General features: G+C 39.3%; 1 protein-coding gene across 3 annotated transcripts in view; it reads left to right on the top strand.

The window, feature by feature from the left end:
• Positions 1–4,880: 4,880 nt before the first annotated feature.
• Positions 4,881–26,651, top strand: part of NKAIN2 (sodium/potassium transporting ATPase interacting 2) — a 585,360-nt gene continuing 563,589 nt past the window's right edge. For all 3 annotated transcript variants that reach the window (XM_088140294.1, XM_088140293.1, XM_088140299.1), the window contains exon 1: positions 4,881–5,597. In XM_088140294.1, the coding sequence (XP_087996420.1) occupies positions 5,544–5,597 (54 nt within the window). In that variant the 5' untranslated portion in view covers positions 4,881–5,543. The remainder of the gene's footprint in view (positions 5,598–26,651) is intronic.

A 26,651-nucleotide genomic window follows, 5' to 3' on the forward strand; every position in this document is an offset into this window, starting at 1 on the left:
CATACATACATACACACACATACACACATTTCTGAAGAGTCTAATAGACTTGGAATAAAAACTTTCAATGGATGAATTTCAAACTCAAATCCAAAGAAGCAACCTCTTAAAAAAACTCATTGATGTTCAATTATTGGGTATTGAAAGTTTTTATTCCATAAGTCAAAAATATCAGTAATCTCAGCTTTAAAGATATTTTCAATTTCTGACATAATTTCGAACTTAGTTCAATTTCAAAAGCAGATTCCATTAAAAAAAAATGATAGTATCTCAAGTTAATGGGTCTGGTCTATATTAAAAAATCAAAACATTCTTAAGTTGATTATATTGCTACTGATTTGTATTAAGCAAAGAAAATTCTGTATTAGTTGTTGAATTTTTTTAAAATAATAATTACAAAATATTTGAATTAATGTATCTGCCCATTCTTTCCAACATAATATCTTATCACCTATTTTAGAGTTTTTTCCACAAAGTTAAATATTCATGAGACCCAGCATCAAAACCCAATCTACATCCCCTTAAGGCCCAAATATGTCTAGCTGCATGTAAGACAGGAAATGAAAAAAAAACTTTTTTTTTTTTTGCTATATATTGAGCTGAGTAATTATCAAGAAATTGAGGCGTAATATTAATTTCAATAATATTGATCTTACCGCACCAATGAAATGGAATTTTAATCACCAACTACAGGTAGTCCTCAATTAACAACTGTAATTGGGAACAGAATTTCCATTGCTAAGCAATACAGTTGTAAAATGCAATGTCATGTGACCGCATCACTTAGCGACAGTAATCTCGGCACTCCCCATTGCTGTTGTTAAGTGAGGATTGCAGAACGTTGAGTCCTGGGTGGCTCGCAAGCAGGCTGGCAAGCAGGCAAGGTGTGGCACGCAGTATGAGCGCAGTGGGTACAGAGGTGGCTGCCTGGTGGGGGAGGGCATGTAAAGGTGGGGAGCGAATGCCGCAGGGCTGGGGGTGGCTGCTGCATGGTGGAGAAGGGTGAGTGACTTACCGGAGCAATTTGCAATCTTCCCTGCCAGCTTCCCCATTGACTTTACTTGTGAGAAGCTGGCAGGAAGGTTGCAAATGGTGATCATGTGACTGTGGGCCGCTGCAACTGTTACAAGTACGAGCCAGTTGCCAAGCACCCAGATTGCAATCATGCGACTGTGGGGGTGCTATGATGGCTGAAACTTCAAGGACTGGTCGTAAATCTCCTTTTTCAGTGCTGTCGTAACTTTGAATGGTCGCTGAATGAATGGTTGGTAAATGAGGACTACCTGTAATATCCATAGAGATCTTATCTATGACATTTGACATATTAATTTCCACATATTTGGAAGTATTTTTGGTAACTTTAATCCTAAACATTTAATGTATTTTGTACATGTAACAAAACCTAGCCTCTTACATTGATTTACTGATCTACCATATCACAAAGGAAGATACATTAGGTTTTTTTCCCCAATTAATCTTACAACCTGAATATTTTCCAACATGTTAAACCCATCTATACCAGGTTAGGTAATGATATAGAATAATGATCCAGAATTGGCATATAAAAATAATGTATACTCTGAATCCACCATTGTAATATCAGAAGCAAAGAGTGATGGCATGTTAGTGGAGGAGGTAACTGTAGGTGATCTGCAGCTTGATTTTTACCTCCAAAGCTAACCTACATCTCCTTAGATAGGATCAAAAATGCTGTTTCTTTTGGTCTGTTGGTGGAAGATTCAGGTAGCATTCTGATCAGGTAAGAACCTTCTATTTCACAGTAGATGGACTACAGAAATGGGACAAAGTGTCAATAAGTACTAACTGGAGCTGGTAAATTTCAGGCTTTCATTTCCAAATGTCATGAAATTTTTGACTGAGTTATTTATTTATTTATTTGCTGTACAGTTAGAGACCAAAAGATAACGTTGAAATCAAAACTACATGAAAAGGCCATTGGAAAAAGGACAACATTTTAACAAGGACTTCATAAACCAGTATATGTATCAGAATCTATTCTTGACTATACATAGATCAGACTCAACACCTTCTAAGAGCAATGGCAATGGTGCAGACTTCCATAACTTTCATAGAAATTTCATTGGACTGATCTCTTAATACACAATGCACAGTCTACAGGGCTAGCTCAAGAATTTGCTAATAATGAAAGAACTTAGCTCTGTGTGCCAGTCATGATATACAGGATAACTCAATAGAATATTCAATTCAGGTTTTAATGCCTCACCCCGTGTCCCATCCAGGCTGTATCTAAATCCCACTTCTAGTATCCATACCACCTTGTGAGAATGACCGGTTTAGATATGACTTTTCCAATTTGGTTTTCCAAGATTTCTGAACTACAACATCCATTGTTTATCACCAACACTATTCTGTTTGCAATATATAGAAAATATATATATATTTTTAAAAAAGGTCTAGAGTAAGAATTTTCAAATTTTTTCAGGCTGTGGAAACTTAGTTTGAGTCCCAGAATAGATGATCAAGAGACAAAGTTCTAGTGATAGAAAACAGGCTTTATTCAAGTGAACTATTTTTCCTCCCTAATCTCTCATGGATCCTCATCAAATTCTTGTGGAACTTGAGTTCCACAAATATAGTTTTAAAAATGCTAATCTATAGGACACCATACTGCACATGCCAATTTTTTGTTGTTCGTTTGTGTGCCTTCTAGTCAGTCTTTACTCCTGCAATTGCCTGGAGAAGTCCCTGCAGTTTTCTTGCCAACATGTTTCAGAAATGGCTTCCCCTTGCCTTCTTCTTCCTAGGGCTTAGAGAGAGTGACTGGCCCAAGGTCACCCAAGTGGCTTTGTGTCTACAGCAGGACTAGAACTCAGGGTCTCCCCATTTCTAGCCTGGTACCTTAACCACTACAGCAAGCAGACTTCAGAACATGCTCATATTGTTACTTGAATAATTTACTATCCCGTTTCAGTCTCATGGATTCATCTGCCCCATGGCAGGCAATGTGTATGACTTTGAGTGAGTGAGGGAGCTATGCCTAGTCTTGCCAAAGCAATTTTCTCCTTTTAACTTATATTCTTGAATATACTGAAGAAACTTTGTTGCTGTTCTATCTGCTGACACCCATCAGTTGGATATTGACTCATCCTAGTCACAATGGGTATGTAACAGTATGTTTTAATTATCTTTTAAAGTATAGTAGTGACTTATAAAACTTAGAGAAAGCTGAGTAAATTATCAGAACAAAATAGAAGCTCTCCTTTTTTTCTCCCTTCAATCCAGCTTCCAATGATTGTACTGTAAATGCTACTCCATAACTGTCAAGAAGCTTAAATACCCAACCTACCAATTTCCCCACCAGAAAGGACTAAAATGCAATAAACCAAATGAAGCTCACAGCCACCCCATCCATCAAAACAGTATGTTTTTCATCTTGCTTTTCTGTTAATGTTGTTTCTACAGTTGAAATGAAATAAACTCCAATAACACACTCCAAGGTGAATACAGAAACCCAAAGAAGGTGCTTTTAGGAAATCCACAAGCACATTGTGAAACATTCCCTCTGATGCTGTTTCTCAGTAACAGGCATACTGCACTAAATGTCATATTGGATGGGAGACCACTAAGAAATCCAGGGCTGTAGCCCTAAAGCCTGGAAGGAGGCAGTGGTGAACCACTTCTGTACTTTTGCCAAGAAAACTAGAGGTTTATTGATGTAGTCAGAACTAAGCCTTCACAGTAAACTGCAATAGAAGACTTCAAGTTTGAAGAGCGGTTTTGTTTTGTTTGTTTTGTTTTTTACTCCATTAATTTGCTGCAACACATTTTTACTTTAACATTCAGGTCTGAAGAACGCTTGAATGTAACTCTTAAAAAAAAAAAAAAGCCTTTTTCCATCAAAGCCGACGGGGAGATGGTTTGCTTTTGTAAGAATGAGGTTTGCATTCTTCCAGGGCAGGGATCCTCCGTCTCTTTAGCAGCTGCGTGGCAACGGGACCTTTCAAACAGGAATGCAAGAAAAGATACCGGTTCTGTACTGTGTTTTCTTGCAGTCGATACCGAACGGGCAAAGAAACCGAGCGGGGTGGATGGGAAGCACAATATCAAGAGCAAGCAGCCGGGCTAGCAACCTCTTCCCTCTCTCGTTGCATCAGGGGCTGAGGTGGCCGCTAATCAAGAAGAAGGTGAGCGCCGCGGCGGCGGCTCTGAGCCACGGGGGCCTTCTTCGGTGCTGTGCACGCCTGCCTGCTTCCCTTTACCTGAGCTTGCTTCTAAAGCAAAGGCCCAGCAGGCGGCAGTAGAGAGCGCCGCGCAGCTCGCCCGACTCCGCGTCCTCTTCCAGAGACAGCCCCCACCCTGTTTCCTTACTTGGGGGGAAGGCAGCAGAAGCGGGGCGAGCAAGCCCCCTGACGTGCCTTCGGAGAGCAGGCAGGTGGCGGCGGCCGGGAGCCCTTCCTTCCGCCAACCGAGGGCGCCCCTGATTTCCCCTGGCTGCGGCTGCAGCAGCAGCAGCCCAGCCAACGCAGTCGCTGTCCGGGGCGACTCCCCCTTTCTCTCTCATCTCCCCCTCCCCGAGGTTCTTGTGTGCAATCCCGTTCAACAGCACCCCAACAGTCGCTCAACTTCGCGGGTTCCTCCGCGACGCAGGCGGGGGTGGACGCAAAGCGAGGTGCCATTTAGGAAAAGAAAGGAAAAGAGGGAAGCGAGGCGAGAGGTTGGGCTTGCGCGTCTGGGTGTGCGTGTGACAAGGAAGATGTCCCCGAAGTCTAGGGCAGAGCTAAAGTCATAAGGGGATTGGGAGGTCCTCCTCCTATACCCACCTTTCCTTTCTCGCCCCCCATCCTCCCTCCCCGCCGCCCCGCGTGCTCCAACTGGGCTGAGCAGGCGGCGGCGGCGGCTGCCGTTGCCTTGCAAACATTGAGAGACAGCGCCTGTCATGCTTCTGAGCAGCAGCCAGCTCCCTTCTCCTCCTCCTCCTCCTCCTCTCCCCCTCCTCCTTCTGTTGCTGTGCTGCATTGGGAATAACCGCGCTGCCATTGAATGGAGGGACTGAGGCAAAGAGGAGCCCCGACCGAGCGCTGAGAAGAGGCTGTACTGCCGCTGTCAGAAGGCAAAACAAAACCAGGAGGGTGCTGGTTGGCGGGGCGTGTGAGAGAGTCGGGCTACAGAAAGGAGCTGTGCTCGCTTGCTTCTCTCGCCCCCTCTGCCCGAATGGCTGGATGGATCAAGAGCTGAGCCCAGCCGGGGAACAAACTTGCGAAGGCCGTCGAATGCCTTTGGGAGCCGCCGCCGCCGCTCTTGCTGGATGCCGGAACACCATTTCCGCCCGCGCCGCTTTGCACAAGGGGCGGGAGGGCGCCGAGGGCGATTGTTGGCGCGGCGGCTGCTGCTAACGCGATCCTGATGTCCGCCCCTTCCCGGGACGCAATGGCGGCGGCGGCGGCGGCAGGTAGCAGCCCCTCGAATGCTGCCCAGGCTCGCTTAGCCTCTCCCACCATCTGATTGGATACGGCTGTGCTCTGCGTGGGACTGCGGGGCTGCTGCGAGGGCTCGGGGAAACCATGGGTTACTGCAGCGGCAGGTGCACGCTGATCTTTATCTGTGGCATGCAACTGGTAAGTGAGTACCTGGGCTCTTCCCTCGTTTCCTTTTAATTGTCCCTCCTAATCCCCTCCCTCCGTTCCGCATGCTGCCCTTCGGAAAGAAAGTGTAGAAGAGGGGTGGGGGCTCAGAGTGATGTGGTAATGCGAGGGAAGCAGAAATTAGAAGAAAGACATTGGAAGTGTTGCGGTTCTGTAGGCACTTGCTAAATGAATTTCACGTGGGGACGGGGTAGATTTGTTTGATGTTCCGGTTCTGTGCTCTTACTTGGGAATGGGAGTGAGTTATGTTCCTGGTGGGGGAAGGATTGCTAGCGTGTGAAAAAGCGAGACCCCTTTTCTCCTGGAGGCCCACGAACTCGGAGAGATCTAGGATCTTTCTAAAACTGAATGATTTTTGAAAGGGAGTTGGAGTTCGGGTAATTGCCAGGGAAGGACCGTCGCTTTGCAGCGAGGGATGAAAAGTTAACTTATCTTCAGGGAGGCTTAAAGCAGAGACTTGGAATTGGTTCTTCTTAATTAAAACGGGTGAACGCTTTGTGATCGTGATTATAAAGTGGGTTTCAGATTATCAAGTGAGAGGCGGTGCTTAGGGATTAAGCAGGGTGTTGTTTTTAAGTGGGTGGTAAAAGCTCAAATAATTGAACCAAGTAATTTTATCGCAATGGTGAAGCTGCACTGACCGCAGATTGAAACGGAGATAACTAACAAATCAGTTTCAGTCTCTGACCTTGTGTGTCAGAGTTTCCAACCAGAGTTTTGCTGGGTACCCTGACTGGCAAGTGGAAAGATGTTTCAGAGATGCAGCTCCAATTAGCCAAGCAGAGGTTATGAAGATGCCTTGATTGAATGAATTAGGCGGAACAGGTTGTGAAATAGTTTCCTAAAATTGCAATTCTATGCCCATTTACATGGGAGTGGGTGATTTGAAGTTACTTCTGTATAGATTCTGGTAGAAATGAGTGAGAAAAGCAATTAACCTTGAGAAGAGGAGGAAATGTTCTAGTAGTTGGTAAGATATCATTTAAGGTGCTTTATTTTCTCATGAAGGCAGGTGGTTAGAAAAGGCAGTATGGCAGAAGAAAATGGGCAATTATAGCTGCACAGCCTACATAATAGGTGTGTTTCAGTGAATCCATCAACTCTCAGTTGTGTGTGGTGGGATGGAAATACCTCTAAATCTTGTTCTTCAGAATAGTGTCTATTTCGCTTATTTACGTGCAGTTTCTTAGAAGAGGAGAAAAACGCTTCTTACACTTATCAATAGTTGCTTTTGTATTAAGCTGTTTGGAGGACCTGGAATGTTTATCAATAACATGCATTAGTCATAACTATTTCAAATCTTTTTCTTTTTTTAATTTCATGTAATCAAAAAGGTCAGTATTGTCCTACAGGATCAAGCCAAAGGACGAGTTAGTCCATTTTAACCAGTTGTTTCTGGGAAAGAAGGGAGTGCCATCAAAATGCTCTATTTCCTTGTTTGTCCCAGACATCCAGTATTATTGAGTTTGGGTTTCTTGCCTTCTTGGCCCAAAATGGGAGGACCTATCTGCCAGTAACCACTGATTAATTTAAACTGTGTCAAAGTTCACTTGAACTGAAATGAGACAAGGCATAAAGTTATAAGGTTTCTCTGTTCATTCATTCATTCATTCATTCATTCAAGGTCTGTGAAATAAAATACAGGGCCGACCGTGAGTAAAACATCGCTAATTCTTGAATTCATGACATAAGCTGTAATTATTTTAGCTCTCTTGGCCTCTGGTAAGCAAAACTTAGTGTCATATGGCATTGATCCATTTAAAAAAAAAAGGGAAGAAAACTCTGCTTCAGTTTTAAGTGGGATATGGTGACAGTTCGATAGTTCAATTGCTTTATATCCTTGGTCAACTATAGGTTACAAATATTTCAAAATATTGAATACTATTGAGAAACGTTTCCTTCCTCATGAGCCGCTTTTCAGTGTTTACTGATGAATCATTTCACTGTGACTGATCTGTGCAAGACACTGATGCATGTGAGTGTGTACTGTATTGCAGTGATTATTAATATTTTTTGTTAACCCTGGAGAGGGTGAAGAAAACTTAAATCTGCTTTAGATTTTGTATTTTTTCAGCATGTGCTAAGAAATGAAAAGTGTGTATAAGACAGGCATCTTCAGAAACATACATACATTGATCCAGAAACGTACATTGATGCCTTTATCAGTCAGCTATAACTAATTGTGTTTCTCTGGTGAGTGTTTGTGTAGTTGCAAATTGTACTTCAGAATTTCTGGGCTGACAAAGGGCAGCCTTTTTGGAAAGAGTTAAACATATATTTACTGTTTGTGGATTGTATGAAGCAGTCTATAAGTACTTTCAGACCAAGTGTTTATGATGCAATAATTATAACATACTTATGGAATAGTATGGGTGGGGGTCGAAAAGTTATAATCTTCCACTTACATGTTTTCCCACTGCATCTTCTGCCTTTTCTTCATGCTGTTAAAAATTCATTAAGGGAAGAAGACAGAAGAGCTGCAAATTGACACTTGATTGATAGTGCTAGTATGAAATCAGCATACCTAGGGGCAGCAAGGGAGCTGGACGAGGTCATCTCTGCATTCCTTCCACTAACTATTTTTGCTATGTATTCAGTTCATGCTCATTTGGTTAGAAACCAAGTCCTGACAACTTGGACTGTAAAAATGGTAAAATAAAACATAAGAAATAAAAATAGTTCAAAGACAAAGAAGTATTTGAAATTTAAAGGAGTTCAAACATTCTCAAGTTTGCATACAAACTGTTTATCAGATTGCGCTTATTTTTTAATGTACATTATAGTATCAAGATACTGATTGCTCATAAATATATAAATTGATTAGATGAAAAGGGTTTAGGTTTCTCTTTCCTTGGCAGGGTAAATAAGGAAAATTGTCTATGTTTGTCCATTTTACATGCTTTATTTTTGCTAATGCATGAAAATGCATGTCTGTGCTGATTTAAATTGTGTGTGCCTCAGCTGGTCTAGAATGGGGCAGCATGGGCGGTGATGGGGTAGTGTGTTACGTGCAAGTGACTCTGCTGCTTCACAAGCTGCACGGGTTGCCAGTTGGCTTCCAGGTGCAATTAAGGGAGCTAGTTATCCCCTTTAAAGCCCTTCATTGCATGGGGCCTGGTTATCTGAGGGACCACTTATCCCCAGTTGTGTGTGTCCATCTGATTTGGACTAGCAGAGTTGTTCCTATCAATTAAAAAATGTCATCTTGTGTGACCCAAGAGGTGCACCTACCCTGTTGCAATTTCGGCCATCTAGAATGATCTGCCCCCACCCCGAGATTTGTGTGGCTCCCACTCTTATTTCATTCAGGAAATTATTGAAGACTTCATTTTTCTCCCAGGCCTTGGACACAGAGTGACTATGAAGCCCCTTTTTGTTTGGTTTGGTTTGATCTGCTTTATTTTTGTTTTCTTATTTTGCTTTTCTGCTCAGCTGCATTTTTCATATGTAAGCTGCCCAAAGTCATTTAGGAGATGGGTGGTCTATAAAAATAAAAGGCATATTCAGTAAAATAAAGGCATTTTTAGGAAGAGGCTATATAAAAAAATTGTCAAAAGAAAGTAAAATGCTTGTGTATAAGAGCATGCTTTTGTCCATTTTGAGAATTAGGTGTGTCAGGAGAAACGCAAAAGTTGAATTCAGTAGAGATTACCACTGAGAGTGTAGTAAAACAAGAAGGGATGGGATCAAGAATAAATGGGTGCTGAAGGAATGGGAATTAAATTAAATATTAAGTGACCAGTACAAAAACAGTATATCAAGATGGTTTGGTCACATAGAAAGAATGAATGGGAATTGAATTGCAAATTGCCAAATACAAGAAGAAAAAGTGAATGGGTCGAAAGGAAGACTGAGAAAGCCATGATTGGAGGGAGTGAATCAGATTTTCAAAAAAGAAAGAGGGGAGAAGCTAAAGAATAAAAGGCAATGTATGAAGTGGTGCATGGGCATGATAGAAGCTAAGATGGTTTATAAGACTAGATAGGTATGGGAACCATAATGAATTATGTTGGTGTAAACTGGTTTTAGTTATAGTTCATTTTCCTTTTCTTATCTTATGCCTTTCATTTCCTTGACTTACAATTTCTTTTTTTTTTTCTGGGTTCTGTGTAATGTTGTTTATCCTGAAAGAGAATAGATTAATAAGGTTACGGTGGACAAATCTTTCTTAAATAGAAAAACTGCTAGCCACTGAGGTTATCTGCGTATATATATAGAAAACATTAGACTCAGAAACCCTACTGTGTGTACCTGATTCTTTAGAGTAAGTTTAACCTTACCCCAGAATGTTATGAACCTCCATGTTCTACTTAGTTTTAAGTTTGTATTTAGCTGGAGTTTCTGCCAAACATCTATTCATGATTTACTACCACCCTAGAACTAGAGGTAGAAGTGTATATTGTATATTTGTAAGATTTCCAGTTTCTTCAACTTTTATATGGCACTTTAAAAGCCCAGAGGTCAAGCTGGGATATTTATATTGTCCAAAGAGCAGGGCCCAAGGGATAAAATATTGATCTTGGAACATCCACCTGTGGACCAGTCTGTCCAAAAAGGACAAAAGTGACTAAGATATTGTGTTTCAAAAACTCAGTGTTGGCAAATGGTCTAACTCAATTGCCATGGCTGATAGTACTGAAAATCATCAAGACATTGAAGATAATCAGTATGGGTACACTCCTCTATACCTACTTACTAGTAAATGGTATCCACTACATAATCCAAATAATTCCAATAATGCCATAATAAGTTAGACTAAATCCAAACAATCAGTATCATCCAAAATTGCCTGGAATTGAAACATTGCTGTAGGCTGAGGAATATGTCCAGCAAAACAAACATGTTTTCTATAATTGTGTAATTGCTGGGAAAAATTAGATTGATCGGTTCAGTTTTAGGTTGAAAAAGAAATTACAAAGAAAATATAAATGTTAAATCAGTGAAAAATGATGGTCCTCTGTGTATGGAAAATCATCACAATTTGCACAATATATAAATTACAGTAAAGTCTAACTTGGTTCATCCATAAGAACATTGCCATTGATCAGATGGCCTGTGCTAAGAAGATAATGAGTTAGGGTTGTGTTAGTGCAATCCTGAAAGTGAATGTGATTATCTAGGCCAGAACTCATCCCATCTAGTAGTGGTAGTACTGATTAGCTATCTGTAGGGAGTCTGCATGTCTCCCATGATCTGGCTGGGTGGACTTTCCACCTCATGGAGAAACATTACTCTGCCTTAGAGGAGAGTTGAGATGGGCCAGACTGCCTCTGCTCCATTAACAAGGCATCCATGTAAGCACTGTACATGCATGGAAGCTGCTGTTACAGAGTGAAGCAACTGTTCTGCCTTGGCAAAGAGAAGCAGGGTGCTTCAAAGCTTCACTGAAGCAGAACACTTCAGAGATCTGCACAGCCCCAGGAACAATTCATAGCTTTATGTTCCAAGAAAGAAAGGAATTATTTTAGAGAGATTTTAATGCTGTGCAAGTTGCTAACCCTTATACTGTCTTGTGGTAGTGAATTCCACAGCTTTTTTGTCCTTGGTCCCATATCAATAAGCTTGATTGTATCACCTTGGCTTCTAATTATGAGAGTAATTTCCACTCTGTCATAATTTTACCCACCTCTATCATACCATGAGCCATACAGGATTATTTTAAAAAAAAGTCAACCCCCCCCCAAAACTGTATTCTTTTCTCATCTTGGTTTATTTTCTGTGTCCTCTCCCACACATTTGGCTGCTCAACACTAACCTTGTTGAGGTGAACAGAATGTCCACGGTATCCTGGCTGTGGTCACAAAATAGGTTTGTATAGAGGTGTTTTGATATGGGTAGTTTTATTTTTGATTCCTTTGCTTATTAATCCAGTATTGAATTTGCCTTTTTAGTAGAGGGTGTACGTTAACTTCAGTGTTTCCACTGAGATATTTGTCAGTTAGTGATTATCAGCAGAGACTTCATTATATATGTGAAATTACCGTGTTTTAACAATTCCATTGTGGTTCACTTTGTACTTTCCAGTGCTAAATGATTATGCTAGTAGGGAGATGTGGATCTTAAGAGAGTTGTAAAGGTCTGTTTTGTCATAGTGAAGCACCCTCAAGATGAAAAATAGAGGCGGGACTGATCCACCTCATTTCCGGTACCTTCCTTTAAATGTCAGTTCGAGATAGAGGTCTGCTGTTTATTTTCTATCGGGAAGGGAGATTCAAAGAATTACTGTTTTTTGGAGGTGGATCCCCAAATTATGTGTGGGGGCACATTAGTGAACAGTAAGTAATAAAACTTCGTGGGCTACCAACTTTTATGAGATTATTTGAGGACCGTTATATATTTATTTTCATGATATGTAGTCTATAATTATAAGGACTATGCAAATCCTTCAGACACGTTGCTCAGGAATGCATGGGAGAGCACATAAAGCACCTCTTTTTGAATAATTAAAGCAGCTGTGTCTTTTTCCAGAATCCCATGGCTGCTTCGGAAGCTGCTCCTGGCAAGCGACTGTGCTTGGACGACTACTTCACTTCGCAGCAACTAGCAATTATATAAGTGAATGAAACACAGTTATCATTTTTTCAGGCAGCTCCTTAACTGTGTCTTTAAGTACAGGTTCACATACAGACATTAAGAGGTGGTAATATTTATTTCCAAGCTGTGAAAATCTTTAACTGCTGATATCTGAAAATTATATTGCTATTAAAGATACTGAAGCAGTCCAAGCTAGAGTTTCTTTTTCTTTTTATCTTACTTAGCTGGCAACTTTTTTTTTTTTTTTTTTTTAACCAGGATTCATTTTGTGATCCATATGTTATCCTTGCCATTTTATTTTTGGATAATTGTACTTCTGTTTTTCTGGGCAACTTATTATTCTGATTGGAATATATTTATATATTTTTCAAATTTCTATAGCCACCCATCTCACAAAACAAGTGACTCTGGGTAGTGTACAACAAAACTAAAAAAATAAATAAATAACAGCAGTTATTATTATTATTATTATTATTATACAAGCGTTAAAAACTATGAAACACGGTTAAGAAAAAATTGGCGAAGGGATATTAATAATAACAGAGCTACCTCACTAGTTCACCAGTTCCCTGGGGCCCCTAGGCCTGATAGCACAACCAAATCTTGAGGCACCTTCGGAAAGTCAAGAGCAATGGTGCCGGCCTCACCTCGGGGGGGGAGGATATTCACAACGCAGGTGCCAGAGCTGGGAAGGCCCATTTCCTAGGGTCTGCCAAATGTAGCTCCCTAAATGACAGAACCCATAGCTTGCCCTCTCTACTAGATCTGGTGGGATGGGCAGATGTAACTGGGGAGAGGTGGTCCTTCAAATAACCCAGTTCTGTTCTGTATAGGGCTATAAAGGTCAAAACCAGCACCTTGAATTGGACCTGGAAACAGATTGATAACTAATGCAGCTCGTGGAGCAGAGGTGTAACGTGTTTTCTACAACAAACACATGTAACTGCCCACACTGCTGCATTTTGCACTACCTGAAGTTTCTGGATACTCTTCAAGGACAGCCCCATGTAGAGTGCATTATAATAGTCCAAACAGGAGGTAACTAGGGCATGAGTGACTGTGAATAGGGCTCCTCAATTTAGGAATGGGTGCAACTGGCACACAATACAAAATTGTGCGAAGGCCCTCCTAGCCACGACTGCTACCTGCTTATCGAGCAGGAGTCGTGAGTCCAGGAGGAGCCCCAGATTGCGCACAGAGTCTGTTTGGGGCGGTGTAACCCCATCCAGCACCAAAGATGGCACAGTCCCAGAACCAGAGGGCCCCAAAGCCACTCAGTCTTGCCAGGGTTCAGTGGAAGCCTGTTGGTCTCCATATTGTGTGTGTGTGTGTGTGTATGTATCATATCTCAGATATCATATATCATGCATCATGCAAAATTTAAATCAAAGGCTCTCAAAATTTTCTTCAAAAATGTTCTCACTTGTAGCTTTTTAAAGCAGAATTCTCTAAGAGTAATGAACTGTACTAAATATATTAGTAGCTTAACCCTGGTTTAAAATTGGCTTAGTAATTATTTTACAGGTGATTTTTAATAAAACTTTATTGTGGTTTTATTTGTTTACTAGGCTTATGCCTCACCAGTCATTTCTCACTCTGAGAGGCTTATAGATCTCCAGAATAATATGTTAAAAACAAATGTAACAGCATAAATATAACAATACGGTAAATAACACCCAAATGCCAAGGAACAATCATTACAGAATCACTGTCCAGGAGAGACTAAGATAGCCTCCTCAGCCTTTGAAATCCTGCGGAAACAATGAGATGTTAATGACATTATGGAAGATTGGCAGAGGCGGGCCTGCCAATATCAGGTGGAGTGCTCTTCCAAAGAAGGAGTGGTAGATACTGACAAGGTCCAGTCCCAGGATCCCTGTAGACATTTTGTACAAGTTTGGAGAAGGAGAGAATCCTCTCCTCCAGATCTCAGTGAAGGGGCAGAGATCACTGAGAGAAGAGGATCCTGCAGTATCCAAATCCTGAACTCTGAAGGGCTTTAAAGGTGACAACCTGCACCTTCAATGTATTTATTTTAGATCTCCTGGAAATAAACTGACAACCAGTACAACTCTTGAAGGAGAGATGTTACATGGACAAATTGACTAACAACCATAACTGTTCAAGCCACTGCAGTCTGATGCAATTTCTGGATAGTCTTCAAAGGCAGCCCTATGTAGAGCACATTGCAGTAATCCAAACAGGAGGTGATCAAGGCATGAGTGATTGTGAACAAAGCTTCTTGATCCAGAAATTGGTGTACAAGATGGATCTGTGTAAAGGCCCTTCTAGCCATAGCTGCCACCTGTTCTTTTTGACAAGAGCTGTGAGTCCAGGAGGTTCCCCTGATTACAAATCAGCTTTGCATAGGAAAACATAATCCTATCCAGAGCCAAAGATGGAGTATCTCTCCAATTGAAAGGGCTCTGCATCCAAAGATACTCAGTCTTGTGGAGTCTACTGTTCATCCCCATCCAGACCCTCATAGTCTCCAGACATCAAAGACAGAACCTTAGCCACACCTATTTCATGGTCCAGAGTTGAGATACATATTTGACTATCATCTGCCTACTGATTCAAATCTGACTCTACCATAGATGATATTGCCCAGTCGCTAGAAGAGAACGTCAACCCTGTGTCACCCCACAGTTGGGGATCCTAGGGGTTGATCTCACCCCCCCTCCACTGATTGCAGCCACCCACTTAGGAAGGAGGAGAACTGTTTTAAACAGTGTTCCCCTTCTTACCCTCATAGATAGTACAGAAGGATACCATGTTCATAGATATTAAAGCTGCTGAGAGATCAAGCAAGACCAAGAGGGTTGCACTTCCCTTATCCTGGTATTGCCATGTGTCATCCACAAAGGCAATCAGTGTGGATTCAGTTCTGTACCTGGGCCTGTAATCTGACTGAGAAAGGTATAGAGCTCTCATTTTGTTAATAAAATTATGGAGCAAGCTTTGCATAAGCTTTTGCTTGCCTTGGAGCAAGTCATGATACATGATTTGATTTATAACATCCTAGGCAAGTAGCAGAACAGATAGTGATGGGAGTTTGGCTGTTATTAATGTATGGACTTGCTTCATCTAAAGTTTCAAAATACTCATTCATACGAATAGAGTCCAACTCTTGGTAACTATTGGAAGAACTTTATTTTCTTTCAGCTAGTTTTAGTACAAAATATGTAGTAACTGTATCTTTTCTTTGTTGTGAGTGAAAGTACAGCCTTGTGAGTTCCCATAAAAGAAAGTATTTTTGTATAATGTAATGTCTGTGCAGTTTGGGAATATCATCAGAAGCTTCTAATTTGCAGAGAAGACAATACAAGTATTTTTGTATTACAGTACTTTTATTGTAATGTATACATTATGGACAATGACATATTTAACTACAGAGAACAGCACTTTATTCTCTATACACAATAAGCATGTTTTAGTGTCCAATTGTATAAGGGCTGTGACATAGTTCTGTTTTATTTGGAGAGTACAAAAATCTTCATTTCTTTAGTTCCTTTCATTGTCATAATCAGCATTTTCCAGTGCGGCACCCTCGAGATGTCTTCAGACTGCGACTACATTTTACTGTTTTATTTATTTATTTAAGAGAAGAAAAAGTGTATGCCACCTGATTCACCAGGTTCACATGGATAAAAAGCGATTTGTAATCAAAATCCATATAAAATATTAAAACTAAAAATAAAAAAACTAAAATATGTTGCTTTGGAATTCTGGAGTTCCTACACATTTTAAAAGTACCAGCTTGGAGGAGTTGGCTCTTAAACTATTCAGGCCCTATTATAGATTGCAATTTGCACTGAAATCTTCTGGATAATGAGTAGTCTATAAATACTTTAACTATATATACAATTCTGCTATCCTATGAATGTTTAATTAGAAGTTAGACACTTAAAAGTAATCCAAAACGTTTCAGAAGGTTGTATCACCCAGGAATATACATGTTTTTTGGTGTACATATTGCTTCAGCTTTCCTGTTTGGCATATCCTGCTTAGCAGGTATGGCTCATAGCCTGGATAGTTATGACTGTGGTTGGCTGTTGTGATACGGGAGCTGGGAACTTGCTAGCCACTTTGTTTCTTAAGCAAGAGCCATAGTCATTGCTCTTAGAGGTCCAAATTCAGTGGCATTGACTCTTAAGCACCACATGGTGTGGTGGTTTTATTCTGTGAAATGTATTTTCTTTAATTGTTCTTTTGAACCTACTGTAAGCTTCCCAGAATCATTTGGCAAGTGGATAGATTTTAAACTAACAAGTAATAAGTTAATCACCTAGAAAATTAAAAATTTACTGTATTTTGTGTCCCTTCTTTGTCTTAGAGATTGCCAACTTGAGGTCACACTCATTTGTACACACCCAGATGTATTTCCTGTAAACGTTTCTCTTATAGTTACAAAACCTACTTCACTAATCATTGCTGGGTTTTGATTCCAAGGAATACTTGCACACAGACACACAGAACATCCCCCCCCCCCGGGTTTTGACTCTGGCTTATTCATAGAGAGATAGGTGCCTAGTATCCATGTGATGAGTGGGCTTGGAGTTGCTAGATTTATTGGTCATTCCTGCTGGCTGTATGATCCAAAGAAGAGCAATCCATTAGCATGCATAAACAAACTAGAGCATCCTGTTTCCCACATAAATTAAAGTCTGAGGAATTCTGTATTATCATTACACACAGTAGTAACTCTAACACTGTTCTGTTACTTCTTCGTGAGCATAGTTTGGGTAGTTGCTTGTATTAGTATACTGCCCTCAAACTAGACAGTGTCAGATCTCCTAGTTTTAAACAGTTGATTCAAATGATATGTATCCTTTATCTGACCTAGATTGTTAGTAACTTATTGGTAGAAATTACATTTAAAAAATGAAAGTGCCCATCTTTGTTCTCACTAAAAAGTAAACATCCATAGTGAATAGATCTATTTCCACATGTATTGCACTTATGCATTTTTAATAATTTCTTGATTTCAGTTCATCCATAACTTATGAGAAATGTTTATCAGATTACAGCTCTGTGAAGGTTCCAGACAAAACCTGTATGTATATCTTGTATTTTTAGAGTCCTTTATTTTATTTTTTAAATTAATTTTTCTATTCATCTCTCCTCTTGCATATAAAATTGTGGTATACTCAAAGTAATGAGCAAAAAAGTCTTACATAATGGCAAATAATATGATCTGCATGCAAAGGATTCCAACTCAATTCCTAGCCTATTGAATTAATTTTTTTTTAAAGTTAGCGGGAGGAGATTGGGACATAAGCTTTTTATATTGGGACAGATGGTTGGCTGTAATCCTGAGGAATTGTGAGTAGGCAAAGTAGATCTATAGGGTTAGGTAATGTGAATATTGTCAGGTTTCTTTTTTAGACAAGGAGAAAACTTCTCTGAATGTACCTGAATATGATGCCAGGCACAGCATTTTGTGTATCAGACAGCTCTTTAAAAGTGTGGTGTTAACATGTCTGGATCGGTGAGTAGGGGAATGGAAATTGTATTATCATTTTTATTGACTTATAAAACTTGATGGACTTGCTTGCACTGAAAAATCCAAGCCTTTTTCATGTTAGTTTATTTGTGCTTGATTTGATATATTTCTAAATATAGGCCAATTTATTCCATATCATAACTGGTTTTTGTATAATTTAAAAAAAAATGCTCTGGAGCCTTCCTCATCCATTTTAATGTGTGTGTGTGTGTGTGGTGGTGGAGAGTTAAATGGCCTAGGAAAAGAATGGAGAAAAATATCTAGTTTTTTTTTAAGAGACTTTCACATTTCTCTCCATGGCATAGACATATCATGAAAGCCCCAGACAGATCAAGCTTTAGTCTTATTATTTTGGGTCCAGGTTTTACTATAGAACTTTACATCTCAGTGAAGTGCATTTGAATTATATTTGCATCGTATACTGCTGAAGCTTGTAGTTTCATTATGGAAATATTTTGAAAAGGGAACAGCAGTATAATACTGAGCTAGCAAGCTTGTTTTATAAAAATGGTATATAAGAGAAGGAAAATGTCAGATATTAAGAAACTTAAAATACATAGCACTGCAGTTATTTTTAAACAATATTTCCAACCATTTTCTTATGGTACTCTTGCTTACATGACTCCTGAGTTTTCAAGCTGAGACAAGACAGCTTCATTATTTAATAGGGCTCTGCAAAATATTTGGAGGATTTCTTTATGTTCCAAGTGAAATATGAATGTAGCCATGGCCTCTAGAAAGAGCATTGTCAAGTACTGTTATTTGAGATTCTTTTTGTTTGTGGACTCTGAGGAAGTGGATAGAATGCTTTTAGGGCATGATCCTGCCACCTACAGGCTTGATCCATGCTCTCCCTGACTCCCACATGGGGCTGGGAATCATTGGCAAACTGGATCTAGGAGATTATCAGTGCCTCTCCTTGAAAGAAGCTGTGGTGTGCCCCCTTCTTAAGAGGACTTCCTTGGATCTAGTGGTGCTTGATAACTATTGCCCATTTTATAGCTTTCCATTTTTAAGCAAGGTTATTGAGTTGTGTGGTGGGGATTCAGCTGCAGAGCACAATAGAGGAAGCAGATTACCTGAACCATTTTTAGTTAGGATTAAGTTTGGGCATAGGATAGAGATGACATTGTCAGTCATCCGGATGATTAGTGGGTGGCCTTTGTTGGAACCTTGATAGGGGTAGTGCATCCCTCTTGGTCCTGTTAGGCCTCTTGGTGACTTTTGATATTAGCAGCCATGGTATCTTCTTGGATTATCTGTGAAGGCTGGGAATTGGGAGTGTTGTCATACAGTTCCATTTCTACCTCAGTGAGTAGTTTCAGTCAATGGTAGTGGGGGAGGAGAGGTTTGCCTAGTAGCTCACTCTTGCAGGTTCCTTTACTCCTTGCTAATTAACCTTAATGAAGGTGCTGGGAGAGGCAGTTCAGGGTATGTTACCATCAATATTTTGATAATACTTAGATTGATATTGCTCCCCTGGGCCCAGATGTGGATGGCATGGAATCTGGTCTTGATGTCTGGTGGCTGTGGGGATCTAGATGGGACAAAGCAGGCTGAAACTGAACTCTAGCAAAAAGGTTACTGTTTGTCCATTACAGTTCTCTGTCAACTGCAGTGTTGTGTCTCAAGAGGGTGGCACTGCCCCTAAGGTCCACAACTTGGCTTTCTTAGACTCATGCCTGTCTTCAGTTGGTATGCCAGTTGCAGTCTTTCTTGGAGTGGGAGGGCATGACTACTGGAACTTAAACCCTTATTGCCATGCAGTTACATTTCTGCACTGTGGTATTATCTGGGACATGAGGACCTTGCCACAGTGACTCCAGCCTTATCACTCCCTTCTGTAGGCTACTATATGTGGTCCACATAGGGCTGCCATTAAAGACCAACTGGGAGCTTCAGTTTATGGCTTGGCCCCAAGTTACTTGCAGGGCTGCATCTTTCCCTGGAGTCAGCCCAACTAATGTGATTATGCCAGGAGAAACAGCTGGGCATTCCCTATTTTGGGGACCTCAGGGTGACTGGAGCCTGGAGGTGTTTTTCTGGGATAGGCCTGGATCTCTGAATAGTCTCCTATTGGAGGTTTGCTTAACTCAGACATTATTTACTTTCCAGAAGAAGTTGAAGATGGAACTTAGAGTATGACATCACTTAATTGTTGCTAGTAGGTTTAGATACTTTGTTTTGTGTTGTTATATATTTTGTGTTTTTATGCTTGTTATAAATTGCTGAAAATCTGTTTAAATTGTCATGGTTAGAAATTTAATAAATAACTACTTTATAGCTATGTATTCTATTTTTTTCATGAAATTGTAGTGTAGTATGTTATTATTGGGCTTTCTTTTCTTTTTTTGGGGAGCCCACAAGTCAGTCTTGACTTCTGGTAACTGTCTGGACAAGTCCCTGCAGCCTTCTTGGCAAGGTTTTTTGGAAGTGGTTTGCCATTGCCTCCTTCCTAGGGCTGAGAGAGAATGACTGGCCCAAAGTCATCCAGCTGGCTTTGAGCCTCAGGTTGGACTAGAACTCAGGGTCTCCCGATTTCTAGCCTGATACTTTAACCATTACACCAGACTGGCTTGCCACATTATTGGGCTTAGGGTTACATTATTTTATTGTGGATGTTTTATGTTGTAAGCTGCCATGATTCTAGCAGTTTTGGTGTATAAATTGAAATCATCATCATCATCATCATCATCATCATCATCTTGGCATGGTTCCTTTTAAGCCCTTCCCTGTTTTCCAGGAAACCACTTCCATAAGATTGTTACCAAAGTAAACACGCTCAGATATTAGGAAGGGCTGCAGAGTGAAAAGAGGTGTGGCAAGCACAGATTTGCACAGCCTTTTCTTTAATGCCTCAAACCAGGTATTATGAATGAGCGACTAAAAAGGTAATAATGGGAATCTGTGTGGTCCTATCAAAAGTAAGCCACATTTTCTCCCTGGTAACTCTTAGGGATAGGCAGCTGTTTAGAGTGTTGGTATGAGTTTTGCTCTGATATATTTTAGTATTTTTACTTTAATTTTAGATTAATAATACTAATTGTTTTGACACGCACACACACACATACATATACATACACACACACACACATACACATATATATATACATACACACAGACACAGACACACAAACAGACAGACAGACATACAGACATACACATAAATGTAAGATGGTTACTACTGTATATTCTGATTGTATCTGGCCTTATGGCTGTAATAAATGTGCGTGTGTGATGGAGTAATGAAATCTTGAGATTTCAGAATTTTTGTCTGAATTTTCATGCAAGAGCAGGTAACATCTGAGATTTAATTACCTTGTGTGCATTTTTTAACAATTTTCCATTGTGTGTGTGTGTGTGTGTGTGTGTGTGTAATCAGATAGTTAGATTTGAGGTTCCTCCCTAGGGGTGTTGCAAGTGTGTTAGCTATCATGGGTGCCTTATTCCTAGCTTTTCTTCTTTACAAAATTGCTATATAAGATAGACAGGAAAAGGTCCCGCTGCAATGTCTTCTCTGCTACCAATACACTCTTAAGCAAGTACTTTCTTTGGTTTCAGTGTCTTCCTGTGCAATATGAGGGAAAATAATATTGATTTCTTGTGCAAGGATTTGATGGGATTTCAATTAGATAATGCATGTGAAACTCTCAGAACACTTGAAAGCACTATCCAGTGTTAAATATTACCATAATTGAGCTACAGTATATCCAAAATAAATGTGGATTGACTTAGTACTTAATCAGTAGAACCTTCCCTTCCCTTCCCTTCCCTTCCCTTCCCTTCCCTTCCCTTCCCTTCCCTTCCCTTCCCTTCCCTTCCCTTCCCTTCCCTTCCCTTCCCTTCCCTTCCCAAATCATCTCTGCAGTGTTCCCCCAATCCTCCACAATAAATTTGAGAATATCTGAGATGATATAGGGCAAAGGGATAATCTTCCTCTAGCAGAGGGACAAAATTCAAGAGTGGTATAGAAGATAGCTTTATTCTAAAACAAATGCGATGTGTTTTGAACTGTGAATCTTGTTTTTCTAAAGAAAGAAGCATTTTCACAGGTAGCTACTTCTGCCCATCCATTAACTCTCGCAAAAGCTTTTCTCTCTGGGTTAGCTGTTTCTCTGCAACACTGTTTCTGTCACTATCTTGTAGATAATTTATAATGCATATAAAGTTAATGCACTAGAGTACTTTTATTAAACTAATTTTCCAACTTTTAGGAATCTCCTAGATTGGTCTGGTACATGCTGGGTATTTTTGATGCATTATAATTCTGAGATATCCAGTGTCACATCCCTTTTTGCCCCTTTTATTTTATTTTATTTATCAAATTTGTCACCACCCATCTCGTTAAAAAGCACCTCCAGCAGCATATATTTTCTTTAATGTTGTAACATAGAAGATTGTGGGGTCCTAATCAAAATTAAATATGAAACAACTTATAGTAGCTCACCAGACAGCAGTGAAAGCCAAAATATCGAATTGAGTGTTTTTCTCATAGCTTGTCCTGCCAAAAAAACCCTCCACAGTTAATTCTGAATATTTTTTACCTAAATTATGCACATAGTAGATAAGGGCATAGTGATTTCATGATGATAAATGCCGTGAGCAACTACACTAGAGCTAATGCTGGCATAATGCAATCATAATTTCGTGATCAACTAGCAGCCAGTCAGAAACCCAACAAAATCTGCAAAACAAAATGATAATTTAGAACTTCTGAAAGTTTTTGCAGTTTCTTAGTTGACTACCATCTTGGCCAATTGCTGATAGTTTACATCAGCTTTTCAGGAAGTTCTGCTGCCAGTTTTACACGGCAGTGACTAAATAACCCAATCCAGTATGCACGTATAGTCCATGCACAATGTTCAGTTGTGCCCTGCATATCGGGATGACTGTACAACTTTAGCAGACAAAAGGAAGGAATTAAAAAGTCTCCATATATTGCTACTGAATTCCCTGTTACTTTCCAAAATACAATATTCTGCACAGCACCTAGGATCTTTGCATGATTTGGCCTAGTCTTACTTTGAAGGAAAAGAAAATATTGCAACCTAAGGGAAAGAAGTCTCTTGTTTCTAATAGGGAAAATTATCATTTACAGTATATAGTGTGAACATATATTTATATGTTTTCATTCATTTGTGTCAAGCCATGCATATTGCTAGGTATTATTTGCAACATGTATGAGTTTGATTTGAAAGTTGGCAAATAAGGATCAAAAGGCCAAGTTCATGTGTATTTCCATGGAAAGGCAGAAGCCAAGTTTGGTACCACAGTGCAGAAATCAAGAGCATGAGAAGCTATACAGTACTGATAGCAAAGATCATGATAGAAGACAGGAATTGGGAAGATGGATCAATTCCTAGGCAGGTTCTTCATAACTTTAAAAAAAAAATAAGGAGGATGGAGGAAAAAGCTCTGATCCAAAGGATCAAGCTCTAGAGATTGTGATGGACTTCTGGGATGAGCTCCTGCCTAGACAGGCTGGTATTGCAATCTGCCTAGTATATTTGGACCTGAATGTTGATGATAGGAAAATAAAGGCCTGAAGCCCAACTGTGGGAAACTTATTTTCAGACCACTATAGTGCTATGCCCCAGCCGTACAGCTTGGTAATAAAACAATATTAAAAACTCAAGAATGAATAAATTTTATGTTGAATGTATATTGATCAAGATAAAATTAACTCCACTAATCTTCCTTTAAAAAGCCAAATAAATAAATAGGATTTATTTAATTGAAATTCAGTGTTTCGTGTGAAGGAGGAATGAAATCTAAAATATGGAATATGTCCATATTTTTCAGTCTGAAATTATATTTAACAGTTAAGCTAGTCCTCACTTAACAACCACAATTGGGATGAATTTAGGTCACAAAGTGATGCAGTCATTAAGTGAATCATCACATGACCAGACCCGATTTTACAATCTTTTTTGTGGCAGTCGTTACGTGAATCACAGAGTCCTTAAATGAATCATGAGGTCATTAAGTGAATTACGTGGTTCCCCATTGATTTTGTTTGCTGGAAGCCGGCTGGGAAGGTCACAAATGGCAGTCATGTGACCCTAGGACACTGCAACCATTGTATGTGCAAGCTGGTTGCCAAACACCCAGATCACAATCATGTGACCTTGGGGGCACTGCAACGGTCATAACTTCGGGCACTGGTTGTAAGACACTTCTTTAGCACTGTTGTAACTTCAGTTGCTAAATGAATGTTTGTTAAATGAGGACTACCTGTACTTCAGTTGCAGCTACTTTGGAATGAAATAATAATTGTTAAGAGCTAATAAATATTTCTGAATTGTAGCACAGTAAGATATAATGAATATTAAAGTTCCTTCTTCTATTCTCTCTGACCTGGATTCTACCATATTCCTCTTTCCTGACTTCCACTGGATTATGTGCTTGTCCCTCTTTAAGCATAAACTACATGGTGCAAGCAAATGCTTGCTATGGCACTATAGTTGGCAGTTCCGTTCAAAGGAGAAAAATTGCTGCCCATGACAGCGATTAGAAGTAAAATTAGGCAAGGGGCCAGGAAATTGATACTTAAGCCTTTCCTTGTCACTTGCTCCAAATATCTGTACAAGTATCTTCTTTCCCCCAAATGTAAAGCTCTTGGGATAGAGGCCAACCAATCAATCTGGAATAGAGAAATTATTGGCAAGAAAAGATTCTTCCCTGGATTTCTTTCCAAATCATGATGGGAAGTGACATTTTCTCAGTTAAAGGGATTAGTGGCCTACTATCCATACGTAATGGGTACTCTGACCTTAGTATTCTGTTACAAAGGATTAAATGAATTTCCTTGACTGTTATGCTGTGATAGAAGCTTTTGTTTGCTGTGCAGGACAAGGCAGCAATGAAACGAGAATGTGAGGCTGACTGCCCTTAATCTCCATTACTGTCTTCATGAAGCTGAAAGCATTTGGTTTCCTTTGCGTTTGTTGAAAAGGAAGAGTGAGTTTTATAAACGTGAACTCCTGAAATGAGGAGATTTGGATGGTCCAAGAATTGAAGCACTCCTTGTTCTTCTTTACAGTTAACTTGTTTATTCATGTACATCCCCAGTAAATGACTATTTTAACTCTTTAATCTTCATTTGCTTGTTATGTCACATAATTTTGCCGTATTTTTCCTTTGCACAGAAATATCATTACGTTATGTTTGGAATGAAGACTGAAATTTCTTGGAGTGAGTGAGAGTGAGTGAGTGAGTGAGTGAGTTATTTATTTATTTATTGCAAGAGTTATAAACTGCTTCACTCTAGGTGGCATACAAAATCAAATATAGTATAAAACGCAATAATTAAAACAAAAAATGTAGTCAGAGAAAATAATGGCATGTATCTTCTTTTAGCTGCTTGTATCTACTGCTGATATCTTTCTGTGAGATGTGGTTGCATGAATACTGAATATTCCCCCTGCTGCTATTAGTACTAAGTGGAATTGTTCTACCACTGTCTCCATATATACCTGTCCATAGAGGTAATGTTTTCATTTATTTCTAAATTATTTGGTGCTTCTTTCCTACTGCTAGAGCTCTTTCCACTGTTTTTTTCAGAGACTGTATGTACAAAGAATAAGAAAGTGAAAAGGTTGATAAAAGACATTTCACTGTAATCATTGCCTCATTCTCACAGCACTATTCAGCTCAGCTCAACTTCCAAACAAAGGTTGTAGTGAAGGAACCCATACTATCCAAAAATACTTCAACTGACCACTAAAATGGTCAGTGATTAACAACAAGATATTAAAGTTGTACTTTGGTAGCTCACTGATGGATGTTAACTAATCATTGTTCCCCAAAATGAAAATTATTGGAGGTAAACCAACCACTTACTCCAAAATAATTACAGTTTTAATTACAAAACTGTAATTAAAATATATAGTAATGGTAATGATTTCACAGTGAAAAGTTTGTTTCTTTCCAAAGGTACACTTTACTCATGAGGATTTACATATTAGTATTCTGTACAGTATGTCTTATAGCAGTTTGTGTATTTAATTCGTATACCAAGAGTTCAAAATAATTTTTTTCATACTTTTGTATTTTGCTGAGTATAGATCCCAACTCCCACTTAATCAGAAGGGCTCAGTACTAGATAGCGATCAAAAGGCAAATGTTGTCTGATTGTTGTTTAATAAATGTAATTTATCATACATTAGTCAAAACAGGTACTGTACTGTAACCTAGTTATTATTTGTTATGGTGCCACAAAATACATAGGTAACCCTCTGAATTTTGGAACATTTATTAAATCTTTGTAATAAAATATTTTTTAAAAAATACAAATTAAGGATTAAGTTTGGAAAATGTTTTCTGGTTGCTTTTGAATGTGATTAATCAACAGTCTGGGAATATATCATGAATATTTGCATTTGTGACTATATACATGCACTGATTCCTAAGTGATAATCACAAACAATTTTACATTATGTACTGAGAGCTTCCATTATTTTATGAATCATCTGAAATAGAAAGATCATCAATGCGTACTCATGCCTGGAATAATAATTCTATTCAAAATTTGTATTTTAATGCTACTGTCTGTAATTTCAGGATACAAGGTTTTGGATAACTTCAAATATTTCTCATAGCAATATGTAAATAGGCTACAAACCAAGGAAGTGTTGGCCTTATAATTAACATAAGAGAATTAGAGAAATATGTTGTCTCTGGAAGTATCTTGTTCACTTTAATTACTATCACATTATTAGTTGCTTGTTTGGAATCCCACAAAGTCTTGTATTTGAACAAAGGGTGAGCTAAAACATCATGTAACCTTACAACTCTGCACTGCAGAATAAGATCCAGTTTGATGCTTTAAGTGCAAGTTAATGGAAGACAGTGAACAAGTGTGAAGGTTTATCGATTGTATACAGGTAGACCTTGCTTAATGACTATCCTGTTTAACAATCATTCAAAGTTATGGCGCTGAAAAAGTAACTACATGAAAAGTAACTATATGACCACTCCTCACATTT

The sequence above is a fragment of the Python bivittatus genome, unplaced genomic scaffold (assembly GCF_059951505.1).
Source record: "Python bivittatus isolate LINGU-HERP-01145 unplaced genomic scaffold, Pbiv_v1 ctg000020_np1212, whole genome shotgun sequence".
Lineage (NCBI taxonomy): Eukaryota > Metazoa > Chordata > Lepidosauria > Squamata > Pythonidae > Python > Python bivittatus.